Below are 22535 nucleotides of genomic sequence, written 5' to 3' on the forward strand. Positions count from 1 at the left end.
TCCTGGCAGTAGCACCAAGGTTATGGATCTCCTTTCCTTGGGAAGCCCGGTTGGCTCCCTAGCTATTTGCCTTCAGGCATGCAACGAAGGCATTCCTGTTTCATCAGTTGTTCAGCTTATCTTACTTATTCTTCTGTTGCTGGTTCCAATTTCTTTTAGCTCTATTAGTTGCATTTTAATATGGTGATATTGCTGTATATTGTGTTTTTAAATTGCTTTAAGTCTCCTTGTTGTTAAAAGTGGAGGTAAAAGTTAAAATTAATTAAATTTCATTCTATTCATGAAGAAAAGTGATTGGCAGTAGGTTCAGACAGATAAAATGAAATGCTTCTGCACACAATGCATAATTATCAAATGGAATATTCTGCCACAGGGAGAAGTGAGAAGATAATTAGGCATGCTTTGGCTGACCACTTTGGGGAACTGGTTGCTTGACTAGTTGGTGTATTCTAACATGCATCTATACACCTTTTGTACAGTGTATCTAAAGCAATGCTGGTTCCAAAAGTAGTATATAGCTTCTCTGACTAGTAGCCATTAATAGCCTTATCCTCAACGAAAGCTTGATGGCTTAGAAATGCATCACTATCCATGAATAAGACAGTTTCTTCCAAGTATGCATTTCTGTGTTTACAAGATTCACTATATTATTCTGAAGGAGCCAAGGACAGGCACAGGCAAACTCGGCCCTCCAGATGTTTTGGGACTCCAACTCCCATCATCCCTGACCACTGGTCCTGTTAGCTAGGGGTGATGGGAGTCATAGTTCCAAAACATCTGGAGGGCCGAGTTTGCCTATGCCTGGCCAAGGACAATCAAGTTTCTTATTTTTCCCTCCCCTTTTCCATTTTCAGCGATACTCACAGCAACACAGTCTACCAGAGAAGCTACTAATTAGATCATTAAATATCAGTCTGGGTTATAAAGCTTTCAGTGTAAAGTTATTATTTTTAACAGGTGATATATTTGCTCAATTTAATATCAAACTATATGATCATTTTATTTTAATTAAAATGAAAACCTTTGTCCTAGGGTTATAGCAAACTGTGCCAAGAAAACAGTGTTTATGTACTTATCCCATATTTCATTATATGTATCAGTTGAAAAGGTGGAATAAAATGACCACTGATGGAGTGGATACTTTAATGCGGGCTGCATAGAATTCAAGATATGTTTAGTAGTTCACAACACTGATGTTACAGTCTGTCTACATCTATGTCACAGATGGATGGTTTGCAACTCTATGATAAAAACTGTTAACTTCTGTGTGGTGAGCCAGTACACAAACAACTCTCCAGAGAGTCTTCATGCAATCAGATTTAAATCAACCCCCCATGTCAGCTTGTCATTTGAATCCTCCTATATTGCAAAGAAGATAAAACCAATATCTGAACAAGATGCCAGGTGCATGCTTTTAGAAAGACAGAGATGAAAAAATCACAGATATAGATTACAAAGACTGCTGGTATCTTGAGGTCACTGGCATATCATCATCTGTAGTCTCTGCATTGTTTGACTACTTTTCTCCCCTGTGTGTCATTTAGTATCTTCTGGAATCACAGCTACTAAAGTGTGTTTTCCTTTAACTAATTGGAAAATAAATGCCCATTTCATTTATACAGCATAATGCTAGAACCTCATATTTGGCTCTACACACAAATTCTAAGAAACAAACAAACAATTTTGATGTCAATTGTTAAAATCAGTGCAGTTTTAAAAGGTTCTGTCAGGCGGTGTGTTGGTTGCTCACGAGTAACCAGGCAGAACTCCGACTATTTACAGTGCAGAATCAGAAAGTTCATGTCTGTCTCAGTCACTTGCAGATTCCGGGAGTGGCCCCTTCCGGTCCCCCCCCCCTTAGCATAAGAACTTAAACACCCCAAATCTCTGCCTCCCCTCCTTATGTTTCACCCCTCTGCGTAAACTAGGCGATGGAAACGGTGTGACTGTTTCCTGGCCAGCCGGGCTAGGTGAACGGCTTGGGCTCTCAGTCACATCTTTGAGCCCTCCCCTCACCCGGCTTTCCCCTTCCCCCTCTGCTCCACTGGAGGTGTGGGTTTCCCCACCGTTGGAGGAGGAGCTGCTCCTCAGAAGTGTGGGAGGCTCTCTGTGTTCCCATGCCTCCCTCCCCCTTTCCGATGGCAGTCCCCTGGCAGGTTCAGTCTGTCATAATGATTTAAAATGACATCCAATCACATCCAAACATAAAGAAAAACCTGCTCCTTGATATCAGGAATCATGTAAAATTTGGTGTTCAAATATCACCAATGAGTGAAGAATGGCAGTGTCTACAGTTACAACACCTATTTGTGCCTTTAATAGCCCATCTACTTTGAGTGTCTTGACACCTCCTTCAACTACTGAAGGAAATTATCAGATCCTTACAGAAAACTAAATCTATAACTGCTGAGTATAAATGTTTAATATAATTTAGTAAGGTAGAATTTCAGGAACTTAGAGAGGTGTGGAATAGGGAATTAGAAAATATTATACAGCCTAAACAATGGAAAATTGCTTTAGAATCCACATAAAATGTTTCCTTAGATTGAAATTTGACATTGATTCAGCAAAAATTAGTAATTCATGTATACTGGACTCCACAATGTTTGAATAGGAAGGGACTGTTCAATACAGAAAGATGTTGGAGGTGAGAATGTTTCTTTGAGGCTTATGATAAGGGAGTGTCGAGTGATACATTCCTTTTGATTTGTATCGGCAAAATTCTTGAAATTCTCAGATGTTCATGTACTTTTAAACAATATTCCTGCGGCATGGGGATTAATGGCTCGACAACAATAATGGATTTTCCAAGCACTTATGGTGGCTTAGAGACATACTTCAAGCCTCGAAGGCTAAATACCCAACATCTGTTAGACAATGGTCTGAGGACCTTACCAGGCTACATTAGGATATATAGGCATCCCCCCCACTTATTGCGGGGGTTACCTTTCGGGGGCCCACGAGCCTAAGTGAAATTGCATAAAATGGGGAACACCCTCTAAAAAGCCTACAAATGCCTATTTTTGCCTGCTCTGCAGAACCCTCTCCCATGCTCTCTCCAATCCAGACTCAAATATCTAGAGTTGAAACTCTGGGGTTGGCTGGAGTCTAGAGGACGTGCGGGAAAGTGGCAGCTGCTGCTGCTGCGCTACCCCACATGTCAGCTGTTAGTTGGGGAGGCTGAGCAGCCTACACAAGGCCCCGCTGTGTCTCAGGTCTCTTTGAGGCTTCTTCTACCCTCACAGACATCCTCTTTGGGCACCGGGTCTCCTCGTGAGCCACAATAACTCTTCAGCTCTCTCCTGCCATTTCCTGATACGATTCTAATTATTAATTTATTTTGCAGCATCATACAGCGGTTGCATGCAAGTAGAATGTGTGTAAGCGGTGAAGATGCCAGTATTTCATATAAAATTTAAAAAATCCTTCCAGTAGCACCACCTAAGTTTGTTATTGGTATGAGCTTTCATGTGCATGCACACTTCTTCAACTGCTTGAATAAGGATCTCTTAACAAACTTAAGTGCTAGTCTCTAAGGTGCTACTGGAAGGAATTTTTTTATTTTGTTTCGACTATGGCAGACCAACACGGCTACCTACCTATATTTCTGTCAGTGAAGCGGACACGGAGCAATGGTTCCAAACTACAAGAAAGAAGATTCCACCTAAACATTAGGAAGAACTTCCTGACAGTAAGAGCTGTTTGACAGTGGAATTTGCTGCCAAGGAGTGTGGTGGAGTCTCCTTCTTTGGAGGTGTTTAAGCAGAGGCTTGACAACCATATGTCAGGAGTGCTCTGATGGTGTTTCCTGCTTGTCAGGGGGTTGGACTCGATGGCCCTTGTGGTCTCTTCCAACTCTATGATTCTATGATTTCATATATGCATCAATCTCATGTGGATACTATCAGGAACTGGGCAGAGAGGGAATGATGGAAACTGCCTCCCCATCCTGACCCTTCCAGGGAGGAGGAAGAGGAAGACAGTATAGATTTACAACAGTGGTTTGAGGGAGGTCACAGCTCAGAGGCAGATGAGGGGAAAAGTTGGGAAATAATGGGAGAGGAGGAGGAGGCAGAAGCGGAACAGCAGCTGACTGACACAGTGTCATTAGAAAGCATCCCAGACCCTCCATCTCCCAGAACCTTGAAAGTAGGTGAGCAAAGAGCTCAAAGGCACGTAGCAGCACCCATAGAAGTGACGAATGAGAATGTGGAAGAGACAGGGGGTGGAGATTCACTCGGGACAATGCCATTATCCAAGAGGCTGGTTTCTATAGCATCTCTCTGTAAATATTGAAATAAAAAAAAGATGGTAAGAAACCTTTCCTTGTCATTATACTTTCCTGGGCAATCAGCCGGGAGCCACTGACAGCTTCCTGACAGATACCTATTTAGACACCTGCACAACTTTTATTAACTTATATGTTTAATTTACGATCCCTGTACTGAAGGTTGCTGTATTTGCAAAGTGAATTGATGGTGATTTACTGTAATTATTGGCATTTCCCCTTCTTCTTTTTAATCACTTTGCTCCTCCCTTTGTGCATGAGCAAAACATGTGCATGAGAAAGCCAGGGTTAACCATAGTTTCAGGTCACATCCAAACCCCAAACCAAGATTCAGAAGTTAATAATAATAATAATAATAATAATAATAATAATAATAATAATTTATTATTTGTACCCCGCCCATCTGGCTGGGTTTCCCCAGCCACTCTGGGCGGCTTCCAACAGAGATAAAAAATACACTAAAATGTCACATATTAAAAACTTCCCTGAACAGGGCTGCCTTCAGATGTCTTCTGAATGTCAGGTAGTTGTCCATCGCCTTGACATCCGATGGGAGGGCATTCCACAGGGCGGGCGCCACCACCGAGAAGGCCCTCTGCCTGGTTCCCTGCAACTTGGCCTCTCGCAGTGAGGGAACCGCCAGAAGGCCCTCGGAGCTGGACCTCAGTGTCCGGGCAGAACGATGGGGGAGGAGACGCTCCTTCAGATATACTGGACCGAGGCCATTTAGGGCTTTAAAGGTCAGCACCAACACTTTGAATTGTGTTAACTTTAAACAATGAATTTGATCATCTCTACATCACCCGTGATAGATCACACACACACACACACACACACACGCACACACCCCGCCCTGATGACATTAGTTTTAGCGTAAGTAACTAACCTGAGCCATTGGGATGGAACAGGCTACAAGGAGGTAAGTACAGTAAATACATAAAAGCTTTAGACTGCAATCTTAGAAAAACTTACCTAGGAGTAAGTCCCACTGAACTCACCTTATGGATACAGGTGCATAGGATGGCATTGCTAACCTTACAACACACCTATCTTTACAGAAGTCAATGTATTTAAATACACTTTGATTTTGTACCTTTACTGTTATTTTATACTTCTGTGATCTGCCTTGGAATAATGATTTATCATTAAACGTAGGAGAGTTTCTCACATTTTCATAAGCACACAGCTAAATAAAACTAAATAAAAGAAAGGAGTAGCAACCTCATCCTTTTCTGGACTTCCCAACAAGTAAATGGAGAGCAAAAACAAGATCCATACAGGTGACATACCTTTATAAGCAGCTGCACTCGTTTTTGCAAGCACCTGGCCATAGATTCGTGCTGCTCACGTTTTTTCTTCTCCTCCAGTAGCTGGCTCTGGGTCTTCAGCAACTCTTCTTGCAGTTGCTTCCGTGCCTTCTCTAATAGTCTAGCACTAGGAAAGACAAAATTACCAACATTGAACTTCTATCAACCTGACGCTTGGCGGTTTACTACAATTGGCAGGGGATAAAAGCATTTAAAATGGGACTGACCACTTACAACTCTCTTCTAAACTTCATTCCCTAACCACTCTCACTTGCCACCAGAAACCAGGCAAAGAGTTGTTCGTAAGCATATTGTTGCATTGCACATTCACATAATGTTATTATTAAACCTTTGCATCCCACTTTTATTTGGGTGTGTACAAAAGGGCTTTGGAGACCCATTAATAGAATATATTGTTATGTGGCTCCAGTATTTTCTCTTCTAACATAGCCATGCCCACAAGACACTCCAAATAGTTGTGTGAGGAGTACCTTCTATACCTGAGATCTCAGAACCATAGCATTTATGAATGAAAATTAAAACATCAGTGCCCAAGCATGCTGGGGGAAATAATGTGTGTTACCTGAAAATTTCCTCATAATATTGTTTAAAATTCTGATATTTAAAACTTATAATATTTAATTTATGTTTTAATTTTTATGTTGTATATTTTGATTGTTTTAGATGGTGAAAAGCAGAATATTTTTTAATAAATAAATATAAATAACCATATGTTTCTTTACATCAAGATATTTCTGTCTAAACTATGTATGTATGAATGTATCTCTGACAAACCGAAACACAACTCTAATATGACTGAATATTTTTTCTCTTTCCAGGCCTGTTTTTTTGTTATCATAGGAAACTAAGCATGTACTGACCAGGAATGTCAATCAAATCCTCCTCCATTCACCATATGATCCATATTTACATCTTAAATCTTTCAATGAATCAAAGATGTATATGAAAGTTCCAGTTCAATTTGAAGCTATTCATATACCAATTTAATAGAGTGTAAAATAGATTATTTCCATTGTCATATCCAGGTGGGAAAGTTAATCACAAAGACTATAAATCTACTGCAGAAAATGGCTAATTTAATAACCGGAACATCACTATGCCCCTGCCCCCTTTTCTGTTTTAATTAATTAGTTACACAGAAAATGAAACCTTTGCCATAGAGTAGCATGTACATCTTCTTTTAAGAAACTATTATGAATACCAGAATTTCAAAAAAAAAGAAAGAAAGGAAAAAGACTCTCAAAAGAGGGAAGAGATGGTTTTTCTCCCCCTTCCAACTGCTAAGATATCAAAACACAGATGAAAAGACCCAATTTTATGCATGGTCATTCTTGGATAAACTAGCTGTTAGATGATACAACTGAGAAAAAATACATAGAGCTGAAAACAAAATTGGACTTCCAATTAATTTTCATTCTAGTTGGCAGAATGAGAGGACATAGAATTGGCAGGCCATGATCCACACTGAAGCCACAGCAGTTGAGCCGGTGCCATTTTATTTTACTTATGCTGTTTCAATTATGTGGGAGTTAAAATAATTGGCATAAATTGTTAAAGAAACAACACCCGTCTTAAACTTAACTGGTTTAAGAGCAAAGGTGGCTACCCCGTGTTCTGCAGTAAAGACCCAGCCAGTGAAAAGATGGAAAGTGGCCATTCAGCTGTATATGTATATTTGTCTTATGGCCTGCTCATGAAACAAAAGTCACTGCTCTTTGGAGAAGAATCTCTGAAGAGCAGACAGAGCGCATTATCTCCCGATCAGGAAGATCAGAACAGTCAAAGTGATCTTTTATCTATCATTTCAGCATTAACCACCACAATGCTAAGATCAGAGATAAGCCCTTAGGGAGATAAAAGATCCCTCTGGCTGCTCTTTAGAGGTCCTCTTTAAAAAGTAGCCAGAGAAATCTCTTACCTCCTATCTTAGCACTAAGCACCCCAGTGCTAAGACCAGCGGGGGCAGAATGCCGTGGCGAGACTGCTTACGGGGTCTTCGCTGCGAGATCACATTCACCCGGTGCTATACCAGCTGCACTGGCTCCCGGTGGAGTACAGGATCAGGTTTAAGGTGCTGGTTTTAACCTTTAAAGCCCTATACGGCCTAGGACCCTCATACCTACGGGACTGCCTCTCCTGGTATGTCCCACAGAGGAACCTACAGTCTGCAAATATAAACATCCTGAAGGTCCCAGGCCACAGAGAGGTTAGGCTGGCCTCAATTAGAGCCAGGGCTTTCTCAGCTGCGGCTCCAATCTGGTGGAACGCTCTGTCACAAGAGACTAGGGCCCTGCGGGACCTGACATCTTTCCGCAGGACCTGCAAGACAGAGCTGTTCCACCAGGCCTTTGGTCAGGGCGCAGCCTGACTCCCTCCTCTGGCAATCGGCACAGAATTTTGCTTAACAGTTGCCATCAATTTGATTTTAATTAATTTTTATAATGAAATGTTTTTAGAATGTGGGATTATTTGATTGTTGTTAGCCGCCCTGAGCCCGGCTTCGGCTGGGGAGGGCGGGATATAAATAAAATTTATTATTATTAATATTATATAGCAGCAAATGGGTGGATCAAAGGACAATGATATAAGACAGACGCAGGAAAAGTGAACTAAAGGGGAAAACAGCAGTTCTTTAGGACCCCAGAGATTCCTATTGACCAGTGTTCAAACAACTCACTTATCAATCACAGCTTTGAGTTCATTCATTTGCAAACTGACAGGTGACAGAAGCCAGGACGTAGAAGGGTACCTGCACATTTTGCTTCATAACTTTCTTTATAAGTGGGCTGGAGACTTACTTAAAAAAAAGAAAGAAAGCTCAAAGTCTGGGGTCCCTGGCAGTGTGCCAATGAAAGCTTTTGTGGGCATGAGGTTGGTGACCCTCATCATAAATAATACATTCTGTTCCCCAGCTTAGTGTAGAAACAGAGTTTCCAAAAATGATAATGTTACAATGTTTTCATATGTATTTTCCTTTCTGCATTTCAGTTTAGAAAAATTGCCAAAGTTCATTAGATTCAATCAAATGCAATTACATTTGGGTGCTTTTTCAATCACTTTGACAACACTTGTTATTGCTCCATGAAAGTATAATAATAATAATAATAATAATAATAATAATAATAATAATAATAATAATAAATTTATACCCCGCCCATCTCGCTGCGTTTCCCCAGCCACTCTGGGTGGCTTCCAACCGAATATTAAAAACAATACAGCATCAAACATTAAAAACTTCCCTAAACAGGGCCGCCTCCAGTTGTCTTTTAAAAGTAAAATAGTTGCTTATTGCCTTGACATCTGCTGGGAGGGCGTTCCACAGGGCAGGTGCCACTACTGAGAAGGCCCTCTGCCTGGTCCCCTGTAACCTCACTTGTCGCAGCGAGGGAGCTGCCAGGAGGCCCTCGGCGCTGGACCTCAGTGTTCGGGCTGGACGATGGGGGTAGAGACGCTCCTTCAGGTATACAGTACCGAGGTCGTTTAGGGCTTTAAAGGTCAGCACCAACATTTTGAATTGTGATCAGAAGCATACTGGAAGCCTATGAAGATATTTCAGGACCAGTGTTATATGGTCTCGGCGGCCACTCCCAGTCACCAGTCTATCTGCCGCATTCTGGATTAATTGTAGTTTCCAAGTCACCTTCAAAGGTAGCCCCATGTAAAACGCATTGCAGTAGTCCAAGCGGGAGATAACTAGAGCATATACCACTCTGCCAAGACAGTCTGTGGGCAGGTAGGGTCTCAGCCTGCATACCAGATGGAGCTGGTAGACAGCTACCCTGGACACAGAATTGACCTGTGCCTCCATGGACAGCTGTGAGTCCAAAATGACTCCCAGGCTGCGTACCCGGTCCTTCAGGGGCACAGTTACCCCATTCAGGACCAGGGAGTCCTCGACACCAGCCCGCCCCCTGTCCCCCAAGAACAGTACTTCTGTCTTGTCAGGATTCAACCTCAATCCGTTAGCCACCATCCATCCTCCAACCGCCTCCAGACACTCACACAGGAACTTCACTGCCTTAACTGGTTCTGATTTAAAATGATAAAATATTTATCATTAAGTCCTTTCTGCCTGTTCCCATTGACTGTCATCCAATTACACTCCACATTATGACAACTGGGTGGTCTGCTGCCTAGCTCAATACGCTTCACTCCTCTTCCACCCAGAACTATGGGTCTTTCTACTGCCTAAATTTCAGAAAGGAAGAACCAGGCGCAGCAGAAGTTCCCAGGTTAGCTGCTAAGCAAAAGCAGTTAGATTAATTATTTTCATCATATTGAAAACCAGCAAGCTTACAGTAGTTATAGCAACTCAATCCAGTATGTCACTGCCCAGAGGAGACATAACCCTCCACACCCTTGCTGGATCTTTTAAGTCCAATGCATCACATGATCCAAACCTTTCCTTTCTTTCTTTTTCAAAACTCATAAAAAATTAAACCTCACATCTGAGGAATGCATTGAACTATGAGAGCACTGGCATTTCCAGAAATCTTTGCAAGTTCAAAGTACATATTCCTGGCCTTAAAGAGGAAAAGCCATTTCTGTTTATCAGTCTATTAATGCTCCACACTGCCCCAAGTCTATTGAATGAAGGTTCTTTGTGCTCCAAGCTGAGTATCTCTTTTAATGCTATGCTCTTCCCTTTCTCCAGGCCACTTTAATATAATCTTAATGATAAAACTCCACTTTCAAGAAGTCCTCAGACTTTCCAAGGACAATGAGTGACATAATGAATAGAGAGGCTATTACGTGCGTTTTAATAGTTTCCCTCACACCTCAAAAAAATTACAGAAGTCACTGCAGGCTATCAAATACATAACAATCTACTATAATTTTCTTTTAAGTAACCCACCACCCCATAGATAGAGCAATGGGTGTCACTGAAAGTAATGACTAAAAACAAAAACAAATCCCTGTTCTGCTTAACTACTTGTTATAACAGCAATTGAGGTGACTGTCTTATTGTACGATGATAATGGAAAAAGTGCAAAAGGGCACAGTGAGAGTTGCACAGCAACAACAAAAAATCTGGTGTGGGGGTATTAATGCCAGGGTTAGCAGATCAGAAGGGACTTCTATAAATGACAGTCATAAAATAGTAGAACACACACCAAGAAGGTTGCACAAAATTGGAATTGTTTTAAATATATTTTTACTGTTTTGTCACTTGTTTGCTGCCCTGGGCTCTTCTGGGAGGAAGGGCAGAATATGCAGTACTTTTCCGTCTATAAGACGCCCCCATGTATAAGACGCCCCCTATTTTGGGGCTCAAATTTAAGAAAATGGGGGGAGATGGCACAGGGTTGTTGAGCTTCTTTTTGCGAAGGATTGCCCACAGTTGTTGAGCAATTTTGGGGGGGGGGCAGGGGGGAGGATGCCCAACCGAATATCACTCACCCAACTGGCAAACGCTAACAATCACAAGTGACGCAAGCCAAATTGCCGAAGCGGCAGCCAATCCAAAGCAGCCTTTGACACATCCACAAATAACCCACCCGATTGACAAAGCAGCAGCCAATACAAAGCAACCCTTGCAGCAGACACCATTCACCCACCCAATCGCTAGATCCTGCTCGCGGATGCAACCAATCACCTGTCCCCCCTCTGCACTACCCATGTATAAGATCACCCACCCACCCCACTTTTTACTTTATTTTGGAGTAAAAAAAACCTTGTCTAATACAAGGAAATGTACAGTAAGTTGTGAATGTCAAGCACTTGGACAAAAAAGTTTTGAATAATTAAGCATTTGGAGTTGTGATCTGTGATTAATATAGGAAGCAGCTTTATAAATGGTGAGATTATTTGTCCATCTAGGCCAATATTCTCTACTCTGACTGGCAGCAGCTTTCCAGGTTCTCAGGCAGAGGTGCTTTTTGTTTATCCATCACCAGCTACATATAAAGATGCCAATGACTGAACCAGAGACTTTCTACACACAAAGCACTGCTCAGTCGTTGAGCTATGGTCCCTCTTCCAATATCAGCTGCAAAATAAGACTCACATTCTCCTGCTTTCAATTGAGGGAAGGGACCCGAAAGTTCATCAGCTTACTATGGCAGACTTATAAGCCAGAATGCAGATGCTAATAAGTGAAAATCAACTTATACAGTGGCGTAGCGTGGGTTATCAGCACCCGGGGCAAGGCAAGTAATTTGCGCCCCCTAACCCATGGATTTGCGCCCCCTAACCCGTGGATTTGCGCCCCCTAACCCGTGGATTTCCCTAACCCCCAGATGTTGCGCCCGGTGCGGCCGGCCCCCTCTGCACCCCCCACGCTACGCCACTGAACTTATAAAAGTGAAAGTTGAACAGTGCTTCCCTCAGGTTCAAGTCTGAGCTGCCTGCCTGCAGCTGGCTATTGCAACCATCCAATTCCAAATCTAAATGCTTCAGAGTGTCATTACATTTTTTCCCTTGAAAAACAGAAATCAAAACAACTGAAACAAAACTGAGAATGAAATGGAAGGGGGGGAGGAGATTGAAATAATTACTAATCAAAGGAGAGACCAGGACATGGAATGGTGAACCCACTAGCCATTTCAACCCAGTAATTTCTCTCCGTGTCGCCTCTGATGAGTTTTTTATTTCTAACATTTCATCAATTTGAATCACCAAATTCAATTTGCATCCACAGATAAACAGAGAGAATAGTAAATACTCTCATCTGACCTTGAAGTGAGAAAGAGAGAAAAATTGCCCTCCACTATTTCGACTCAATCCAAACCATAATAAATAATCCAATTTACCCCATCAGCTCCTTACCTGCAATCACACTGTTGTGCACTTCAGGAATGAGTTTTGATGCCTAGGCACAACATGGAAGCACACAATCCCTTCTCATACCATTACCTCCTAGCTGTTGTCTGTTCTTGCTGCAGAACACTTTGAAAATATAACTATTCGCTTAATAGTGTGCCCTCCACAAGGTACTAGGAACAACCATAGAATAAACAGTGGGGACAAACAAACAGTGTACCCTAAAACCATGCATCAATTATAGCAGGGATGGAGAGCATGTGGCCCTCCAGACATGTTTAGACTACAACTTCCATCATCCCTCATCACTGGCAATGCTTGGCTGGGGCTGATGAGAGTTGAGAATCCAACAGTATCTGAGAGCTACAAGTTCTCCACTTCTGCACTAGAGTTCAAACCCACATTGTAAGTCATAATTTTCATAAGCTGTCTGTGGCCCTTCAGCCTTCTGTCCAACCACCTTGCTTCTCCAGATCCAGGATCTGAGTTAGTATCCTGTCTTTCTCAGAAGCCTCTGTGCCCCTTTCCCTCCCTAGCAGACTTCAAGAAAACTGCCCATCTCTTCAACCCACTGTGCTCTCTCTGTTGTCTGAGACATCCAGAAGGTAAATTCTACAAGTTATTCTCACCCACAGAATGCCAGTACTGTATATCTTTCAACATGGCTATCAGGCTAGACATCAATTAATTAATTAATTAATTAATTAATTATAAAAATAAATGCTGTATCACAAAAAATCAGAGTGATTTACAACAGTATCTATATTGAACAAAATACATAAAAAATTAAGATCAGAGACCATCAACTAACTATGTATTTGTAATTGCCTACATAAAGCCTGGCATAGTTTTCAGCAGGCATTTGAAGGTTGAAACAGAAGGCACCCCCTGAATCTCTCTTGGCAGAACATTCCATAGGACTGGGACGATGACATAAAAGGCTTCATTTTGTTTTGATATATGCATAAAAGTATTTGCAGAAGTCAAGACTGGAGAACTCCCCTGTCATTGTTGCAGGCCCAGGGCTGGTAACCAGGTTACCTAGCTCATGTCACTAGGTCAGACAGCAGAAATCATGCTTCAGGACACAACACACAGCAGCACAAGTGCCAAATCTGAAAGAAAAGCTGTTTTCAAGATTGAGCAGTCAGGTATGCAGTTCAGCTCCACAGTGTTTAAGGAAAGGAAAGTACAAGAAGCTTCTGGGAGACAAGGGACAAGAGCAGCTGTGACACCTCGCTGGTACTGTAAAAGCCTTGAGACTGCATTTACATTGGCGTTCAGGAAAGTGGCTGCAAAAAAAGGAGAGATTTAACACTGCTGAATGGAAGATTGTCAGTGAGACTTGTTGCAATGCTCCTGACAAGAGGACAATAACTTATTTTTAAAAAAACCAAGCAGGAATAGAAAAAATGTTAAGAACTTACAACAAAAAAAACCATTAACCCCAAAACCTTAAAACCAGCACGGTACTTTAGTGACAAAAAGCCCTCACAGAATTATGACTCATTACTGCTTTATGAATACTCCACAGGACTGTCTGAGCTGACCTTTTTCAATCAGACTTAATTTTGAATGCATATTACTGTCCTCCAGCAGGAAATGAGCATCACACATTGCTGGTCACCCAGTTTTATGATCTGTGTGTTTTTATTTCACAAATTGCTAGTCCTTTGCAATTGGGATAGAGGGGGAGAGAGAGAGAGAGAGAGAGAGAGAGAGAGAGAGAGAGGGAGGGAGAGAGAGACAGAGACAGAGACAGAGACAGAGAGAGAGAGAGAAGAAATCAATCAATCTGTGAGATGCCTCTTCACTGACCCTGAATAAAATGATATTGTTTCAACTCAGTAACTACACTGCAGCCTTTAGTCTCAGGACACTAGACACAGTTGTTGTACCAACCTCAGAATTTCTAACAGATGGTTCCTCACAAATGATAGCAACACTGAAAACAGGCAGTAGAAAATGAGCAAGCAGGATGAGAACGCAAACATATGATTGGGAGGGAAAGTGCCACCTAATTCAATAAGGGAAGGGGGGAAAATATGTCACAAAAATAAATCTCACCTAGCATTATTATTATATTTCCAATAGGAAACATTTCAACTTGCACACAGACACTCAAAATTAGAAGACAAGCTTCTGAACAAGAATCTGTATAGTACAGAGGCTAGAGCAGAGTTTACCAAACTGTGTTGCGACACATTAGTGTGTCAGCTACCGTGTGTAGGTGTGTCGCACAAGCATTCCCTGTGCTCCTCCCAGGAATGAAAAAGGGTTAGTTTAACCTCCGGTTTCCTAGTAAAACTGAATTACTCTGTTGTGAAATGATGCACGTCTAAAAAGTATGTCACCAATATGAAAAGTTTGGAAAGCACTGGGTTAGAGTGTCAGACTACAAACTTGAGGAACTTGAATTCAAGCTTCCATTTTAAACCATGAAGCCCCCAAAGTGACCTTTGGCAAATTGCCATGTTTGCAACCTAGCTTTACCTGACAAGGTTATTCTAAGGGGGAAAGTGGATGCAGGCAACTCCTCATTTGTGTGTGACCTCTGGTGTGTGTGCCATTTTCAGCACCAGAAGTGGGCAGAATGGGGCGGGCTTACTCGTGTCCCGAATGACACACGATGCCTCAAAACACAACCCCTGTGTAAATGGGGAGTTGCCTGTATATGGTACAAATATAATAAAAGCATATATTTATACAGCCCGACACTTAGCTGTTCAGGTCTGTCCAACATTCTTTGTTACAGGGACATTAGTTCAATTTTGGGGCGCTGAAAAATAATGCTTTCCCTCATTTCATGTAATGTTACACATAATATGTAATACATGCCAGATTGTGGCATTTTCCTCCTTTTTTTAATTTAACAACAACCACTATACAAAATGAATTTATGTCATTAGAGTATATATTTCCAAATTTTCTTAATGTGCTAATATTAGTGCTTTTTCCCTCTTGCATATAGTCAAGAAGACTGTGGCATTTTAAACTCAGTGGTTAAAATAACAGGTAAGTGGTAACTCAGGGGAGGGGACAAGAGGAGTAAATTGCTACCCCCACCCTTTCATAAGACTTTTGTCTTACATAGGTGGCAAAACTCTTACAAATTGATGCCACAAGCCTTTCTTTTTCTCTTTAAAATACTTTTAAACTTTTATATAACTAATAACTAGGTTTGTGCTGGCAGAGTGGAGTGAGTGGAGACAACCCACAATAAGATCCCTTCCTCCGTACAGGAGAAAATATTTCTAGATAAGCATACAGCATTTATAAATGCTAGATTTTTATATTTGACTTACGACTGACTTATGTGCATGTACCTGGACTGTAATCTTTTAGGCAGTTTATATTATAAGAGGCAGAAGGCTTTTCTAGTATCTTTAAATGAACCTTCTACAGCAGTGTTTCCCAACCTTTTTTGGGCAAAGGCACACTTGTTTCATGAAAAAAATCTCGAGGCACACCACCATTAGAAAATGTTTAAAAAATTAACTCTGTGCCTATATTGACTATATATAAAGTACAGTGGTGCCCCGCAAGACGAATGCCTCGCTAAACGAAAAACCCGCAAGACGAAAGGGTTTTCCGATTTTTTAGCGGCTTCGCAAGACGAATTTCCCTATGGGCTTGCTTCGCAAGACGAAAGCCCATAGGGAAATCTCCGGGACAGCGGGGAACCCTCCTCCCACCGCAAGCCCTGGGAACAGAGGAGAAGCTGCGCACCTTCCCCTCTGTTCCCGGACCTGTCCTGAAGGCCTGCGGCGGGAGGAGGGCTTTCCTCCCCACAGCCAACATTCAGAATGCTGTTCTGAATGTTGGCGGTGGGGAGGAAAAACCCTCCTCCCACCGCAAGCCCCGGGAAGAGAGGAGAAGCTGCGCGCCTTCCCCTCTGTTCTGGGACCTGTCCTGAAGGCTTGCGGTGGGAGGTCCGGGAACAGAAGAGAAGGCGCACAGCTTCTCCTCTCTTCCCGGGGCTTGCGGTGGGAGGAGGGTTTTTCCTCCCCACCGCCAACATTCAGAACAGCATTCTGAATGTTGGCGGTGGGGAGGAAAGCCCTCCTCCCGCTGCAAGCCTTCAGGACAGGTCCGGGGCAGCAGGCTGCTATCCGCAGCTTGGAGAGCCCTGCGGGGAAGTCCTGCAGGGCTCTCCAAGCTGTGAATGTCTGCCCCGCGCGAGGGGCGCTCTGCTTAAGAGCGCCCCTCGTGCAGGGCAGCAGGCTGCTATCTGCAGCTCGGAGAGCCCTGCGGGGAAGTCCGGCAGGGCTCCCCAAGCTGCAGATGTCTGCCCCGCCCAAGGAGCGCTCTGCTTAAGAGCACCCCTCGTGCGGGGCAGCAGGCTGCTATCTGCAGCTTGGAAAGCCCTGCGGGGAAGTCCTGCAGGGCTCCCCAAGCTGCAGATGTCTGCCCCGCGCGGAGCTCCCGCCGGGCGCGCAAGGCTTGGGGCGGCAGCCTGTTGCCCGAAGCACAGGGAGCCCTCCGGAGGGCTCCCCGTGCTTCGGGCGAGTGTCTGCAAGCCTTGCGCGCCCGGCAGGAGCTCCCGCCAGGCGCGCAAGGCTTGGGGCGGCAGCCTGTTGCCCGAAGCACAGGGAGCCCTCCGGAGGGCTCCCCGTGCTTCGGGCGAGTGTCTGCAAGGCTTGCGCGCCCGGCAGGAGCTCCCGCCGGGCGCGCAAGGCTTGGGGCGGCAGCCTGTTGCCCGAAGCACAGGGAGCCCTCCGGAGGGCTCCCCGTGCTTCGGGCGAGTGTCTGCAAGGCTCGCGCGCCCGGCAGGAGCTCCCGCCGGGCGCGCAAGGCTTGGGGCGGCAGCCTGTTGCCCGAAGCACGCGGAGCCCTCCGAAGGGCGCCCCGTGCTCCGCGCTGCCAGCTGCCGCCCCAAGCCTTGCGCTCTCGCCCGCCTCCCTCCCACAGCACACCAGGCAACGTCTGGCGGCACACTAGTGTGCCGCGGAACACCGGTTGGGAAACACTGTTCTACAGCATATATTGCAAATGTGCCTGGGGAATGCACACCCCCTGCTTAAGCTTCACATACCACCAATGAGCTGAGAGGCTGCAGTGTGACCCAAGTTGTCAAATCTGGATATTCAAGAGTTGACGGCCTCTCAGTCCATGCCCATTGCTGAGGAAACCCAGAGTGGTACATATGAAGCCAGGCAAAAGAAGAAAACTGTGACAACAGAAACCCATGTTTCTTCCTGTCCCTGAGGCAACCCCAGATCCCAATTAGCAGGTCTGATACTGCTGTACCCTACATCTCCCACAATCAATACAAACACTTCAGCAGCCAACAGTAGATAGCTTAAGCTCAGTGCTCCTTTCAATCAGCACCTGTGTTCCATTATAATCTTTCCTGCTGCCTCCAAAACAGCCGATTAATAAAGCCCATTCTTTCTGTTTATTTCCTTATTGATCTTACTGTCCCCCCGCATACAAAAGAGAAGTCAATGCAGTTGGTGTCCAAGTCCACCTTGGCAGTTTTCCTACTCCAGTGCCTCCCAAACTACTAGGGATTTTTTTTTGCCCTACCTACTAACCACATGCCATGTGGCTAAAGGGCTACACATAGTGACATTGTCATGAAACATTCCTTATCTCCAGCTTTATCAGCAGTGACAAATCTTATGCTTGCGTCAGCAGTCTAATGAGTAAGGAAACAGGTGATATAAAAGGCTTGCAAAGTGCATTGCAAAGTGAAAAGTGGAGCCTCCAAATCTCTCCCACACAGGAGAAAAACACAAAAGACCAATGGTATGTTCCTACACACCAATCATTAGATCCATCAGTCATGCAGCTGGTTTATTAATCTCCTGTTCTCTCTCATCTGTGTTCCTTGGCTTGGGGCTCAGAAAGTTGACACTTGACTTGAAAATGCCAACTCTAAGCAGTTTATTTCCTCCTGAACTTTAAGAACTGACTGAGATAGGAGTGACCTTTAAAAAGGCATGGCTAGTTCTATATAAAAATGATAGGCGTATTTTCTGCTTACACAGTATGGAAACACACTAAACAAATCCAATATGCAAACACTTATTCTTTTCAGGAGCTAACAGAAATCCAGGCTCCCTCAGCTTAAGAAACATGGCAAATGAATGAATGAGGGGTGGAAAGGGGGTGGGTGTCTGGGGGGAAGGACTTCGGCAATCTTACCCACAAATGTGTTTTGACTATATGCCATTTTGGTTGTGGGGCGGTCCCCAAAACACAATACCTGTGTAACTTGTGGGCTTACTGTACTGATCTGTTAGAATGCCATTAGTTAAACTGAGGGTGGAGCACAAAGCAAGGTAGAGCTGCAGGCAGCACAGAAGATTGCTCAAAGCATCAATTATTTAGTTTATATCCAAATGCCTTTTCTAAGACATGGGTCTGATGTAATGTTTGTAATATCATCTATAAAACAAAGAGTGTATGCTTTTCTCCTTTTAAAGTATTGTTTATTCATACACAAAGCTCTAACTTTGAGAACTGTTTTCTTTTGGAGTTTTTTTACCACCACCCCTTACAAAGTTGTTTAAATGGCTGGGGTAGATTAAAAGGTCTCTACAGTATACGGGGGGCAGGGGGACCTATAAAGACAGTACACAGCCTTGACTCAAGAATTACCCACACTGGAAGAGTGGCAGATGCAACTGATGGACTATATGGAACTAGCCGAGATGACTGGCAGAATCCAAGACCTGGGAGAGGAGAGAGTTGAAGAAGACTGGAAGAAATTCAAGATTTACTTTAAAAAATACTGTAATTTGGTTGAATGCTAAGAAAGGATGCTAGATCATAAATAATTGTGCACCACTAAATTAGTGAGAATTAAGATGATAAGTAAATTTGAGGAAAAATGATAAACCTTTTGGAGAATTTATAGATTATATTTAAATGAATTTGACATAAGAGTGTAAACAAGATGATAAATTGCTGGCAAGAATTGGCAATGATGCAAATGGGAGCGGGAGGCGCGAGGAAGTCCAAAGAGGTTATGAAAAGATGTTATGATATATGTTATACTGTTTTTTATTTTTGCATTTAAGTTTGAAAAATCCAAATAAAATATTATAAAAAAAAAAGACAGTACACAGCCTTGCTGTGGAGGATATTACATAGCTGGGGTGCCGCTATTATGAATGCCCTCCCTCTGGTGGTCACTAGCCTCACTTCACTTGGTGGAGGGACACAGCTTCTAAAAAGGACCTTAAGCTTTAGGCAGGCATATGTGAAAGAAAGAAATCTTTCAGATAACCTCATCCCAAGCCACCAAAGTCTTTAGAGGTTAAAATGAGAACTTCATATAGGACCCAGTAATGGATTTAGAAGGAGTACAGCTGGCCGTTGTTGTTGTTGTTGTTGTTGTTGTTGTTGTTGTTGTTGTTATATTTATACACCACTCTTCATCTGAGGATCACAGGGCAGTTTACAGTATAAAAACACAAAGATAAATAACATACAATAATAGCAAAAAAAGCAATACCCCACCACACACAGTTTAAAATCACATAGATTGTTGAAATAGTTGATAAAGCTAATGATGGCATATAGTGAATGCACCGTCCCAAGTTAATAATATTGTAGCTCTATTTTTGACCAACTGCAAGCTGTATTTCAGACAAACTTCCAAAGGCACTTTAGGGGAACCCTATGCTATGTGAAAACCAGAAGACAGAATACCTCTTCTAAGGAAGTGCCTGCAAGCTGTGGTTTTTGTTATGGTACTTCAGCGTCTTGGCTCCTGCTTCTCAGTTCTGCTCATGTATGCAGGGCAGTACATGGACCAAAAGCAATTATTTCCTTCATGAGGAGAGCTGCAACTAATAAGTGAAATTCCACGTACTGAAAAATTTCACGCTTTCAAAATTCCTCAACACATTCACATACACATTTGCGTCCCACAAAGCTCAACAACAACAAATTAAATAAAAATTCAAAAGCACTTGAAAATGCAAAAAGTAAGTGTTTAAATGGTATAAGCAGGGCTGGAAGAAAGAGGGCAGAGAGATACTACTGCCTTCTGCATTTCAACTTTATCTTTGCAAAAAATTAGCTTTTATTGAAATAAAGTAAGATTGCCAATAGAAGTTACACAGATCCAATCCAAATCTTTATTACGGTCATAGACCAGCATAAGATAAAAGCACCTCCATACATAAATAAAACATGCTAGATAGACAATAGGGCAACTGCAGAAGTAGAGGGTGCACATACTCATACTCTCAGTTGCATTAGACCAGCATAAGATAAAAGCACATAAATCGGGTAAATCAAATCTTCAGTTTTAGACCTGCTGTGTGGCACATACTATCCTCTGACATATGTCAATCATAGCAGCATAATATCTGGCAACTGAATATATTGTATCAGGATTTATATTTTGGAGCAGTAAGGAGATATAGAGTTACCCTGTGTGTCCTGGAAATTCAGGTATTATTGGCAGGATAAACCTAGCACATATGTTTGTGTAATACTGGCAGTGGATAAAAACATGTTCAATTGTTTCTATGTGCCCAGAGCCACAGAGGCATTCCCCCCCCTCATAAGGTGTCTTCCTGAAGCGACCCTCCTGGATGGCTGAAGGGAGAGCCTGGCAACAAGCAAGAGTGAAAGCTCTTCGCTGTTTTGGTATTTCCAGATTAGTTAAATATGCCATTGGGGAGGTGAGGTTTCACTGGTAATGTAATTGGAGGACCTGGTTATATCTGACTGACATTCTATATCAACCATACACTGTTTAATGGTTTCTCTGACCTGTTCATAGCATGGCCCATGCTAAGTAAAAGCTGTGGGGTAAGACTTAGAATTAACATTTTGTCTACCACTGCTCATTTCCATGTTGTTTGAAAGTCGTCTTTTATAATTAGTCAGGCAAGGCCATGTGGGTAAAAGGATAGTCTAAGCCAGAAATTAAGTATGGCCATCCACACCCTAGCCTCTGCTCTTACAAAACCTGTCTCAAGACGTAAGGTGGCTTTGAAACATATTTTGGCACTTGAAGAACTGATCTTAGGAACTTAGATTATACTAGTTCCAGTGATGTGAGATTAGTGAAGGGGCCTAGTTGGGATCCATATAAAAGCTGAGCAACTGACTTTGCTTCAAACAGTTTAAGGGCTGCAGGTCCTAAGATATTTAAGTTTGGCAGTTGCACTTCTCTGTGCATTCTTGGCAATATAGTCCCCATGGGCTTTTATGTTTCCGGAAGGATGGAGGACTATCCGAAGTTACACAGAGTTATTCGAATCTCAATAAATCCAGCAATGTACTGGATACTTTACAGGCTCACTACTGGAATGTTTAGACTTTCCAAATCCTTGCTACTGTTAGCATTATTTTTATTACTGAAGAGAGTTTCAATCATCAGACTTCACACCAGATTTAAATAATTTTGCATTTGTGTTTCACATAAGAATACACAAACTGTTTAGACTGTAAAGCATTTGTTTATAACATACTCACTATTATGGGTCCTGTTTCCTAAATATAAACTTCCACAAGAATCAACACATATGAAAGTACAATTTTATCATTTAAGATAAATTAAGAAATCTATCCTTATTGCTAACAACACAGTAATTGAGGCAATTAAATATTGCAATACAGTTCTTTTCATTGGAGATGTTGGCTCTCCTCCTGACCAATTCCCTTAGGGACTTAATTAGAGCCATCGACTCTAGTGATTTTGTTGCCAGTCTCACAATAATTGCTGTCTGTTTGTTTTGTATGTCTGCTATTAGATGAATGCCTAAGTAAGCCAGCTTTTTTCTTTACTTTTTTTTTGTAGCAGTTTCTAGCCCTCATGATAGAGGAAAGAAAAGACCTGTGACTTCTCAACGCCATACTATAAAAACAAATAAGGAAATTACCAACACAGGGTACAATAGGAACAATCCACACACAGCCTTGCAATTACCCACTCCAGGCTGCTCTCTAAGTCAAATCATTCCCACCAACAAATCACTCCCACTAACTAGGCTCACATCAGAGGGGGAAGCTAACTTCGAATATACAGAAATATGCTGTCAAGCCAACCTGAAGATGTGTGGTCATGTAGAAGGAATGTGAGACTTCCACTTGCCTGCAGCCATATATCCATATTTCCCAGATGGAACCAGATAAGCTAGGGGAAGGACTTTCACCTAAAGAAACAAGCAACCACTAGGAAGTTGCTA

General features: G+C 42.7%; 1 protein-coding gene across 1 annotated transcript in view; it reads right to left on the minus strand.

Moving 5' to 3' along the window:
* The window catches only part of MAD1L1 (mitotic arrest deficient 1 like 1), a 458859-nt gene that overhangs the window by 333496 nt on the left and 102828 nt on the right, over nt 1–22535 (minus strand). The window contains exon 11 of the mRNA XM_081839735.1: nt 5578–5722. Coding sequence (XP_081695861.1) covers nt 5578–5722 — 145 coding nt within the window. The remainder of the gene's footprint in view (nt 1–5577; nt 5723–22535) is intronic.

Source organism: Podarcis erhardii, assembly GCF_964252035.2.
Source record: "Podarcis erhardii genome assembly, chromosome: 14".
Classification (NCBI taxonomy): Eukaryota; Metazoa; Chordata; class Lepidosauria; order Squamata; family Lacertidae; genus Podarcis; species Podarcis erhardii.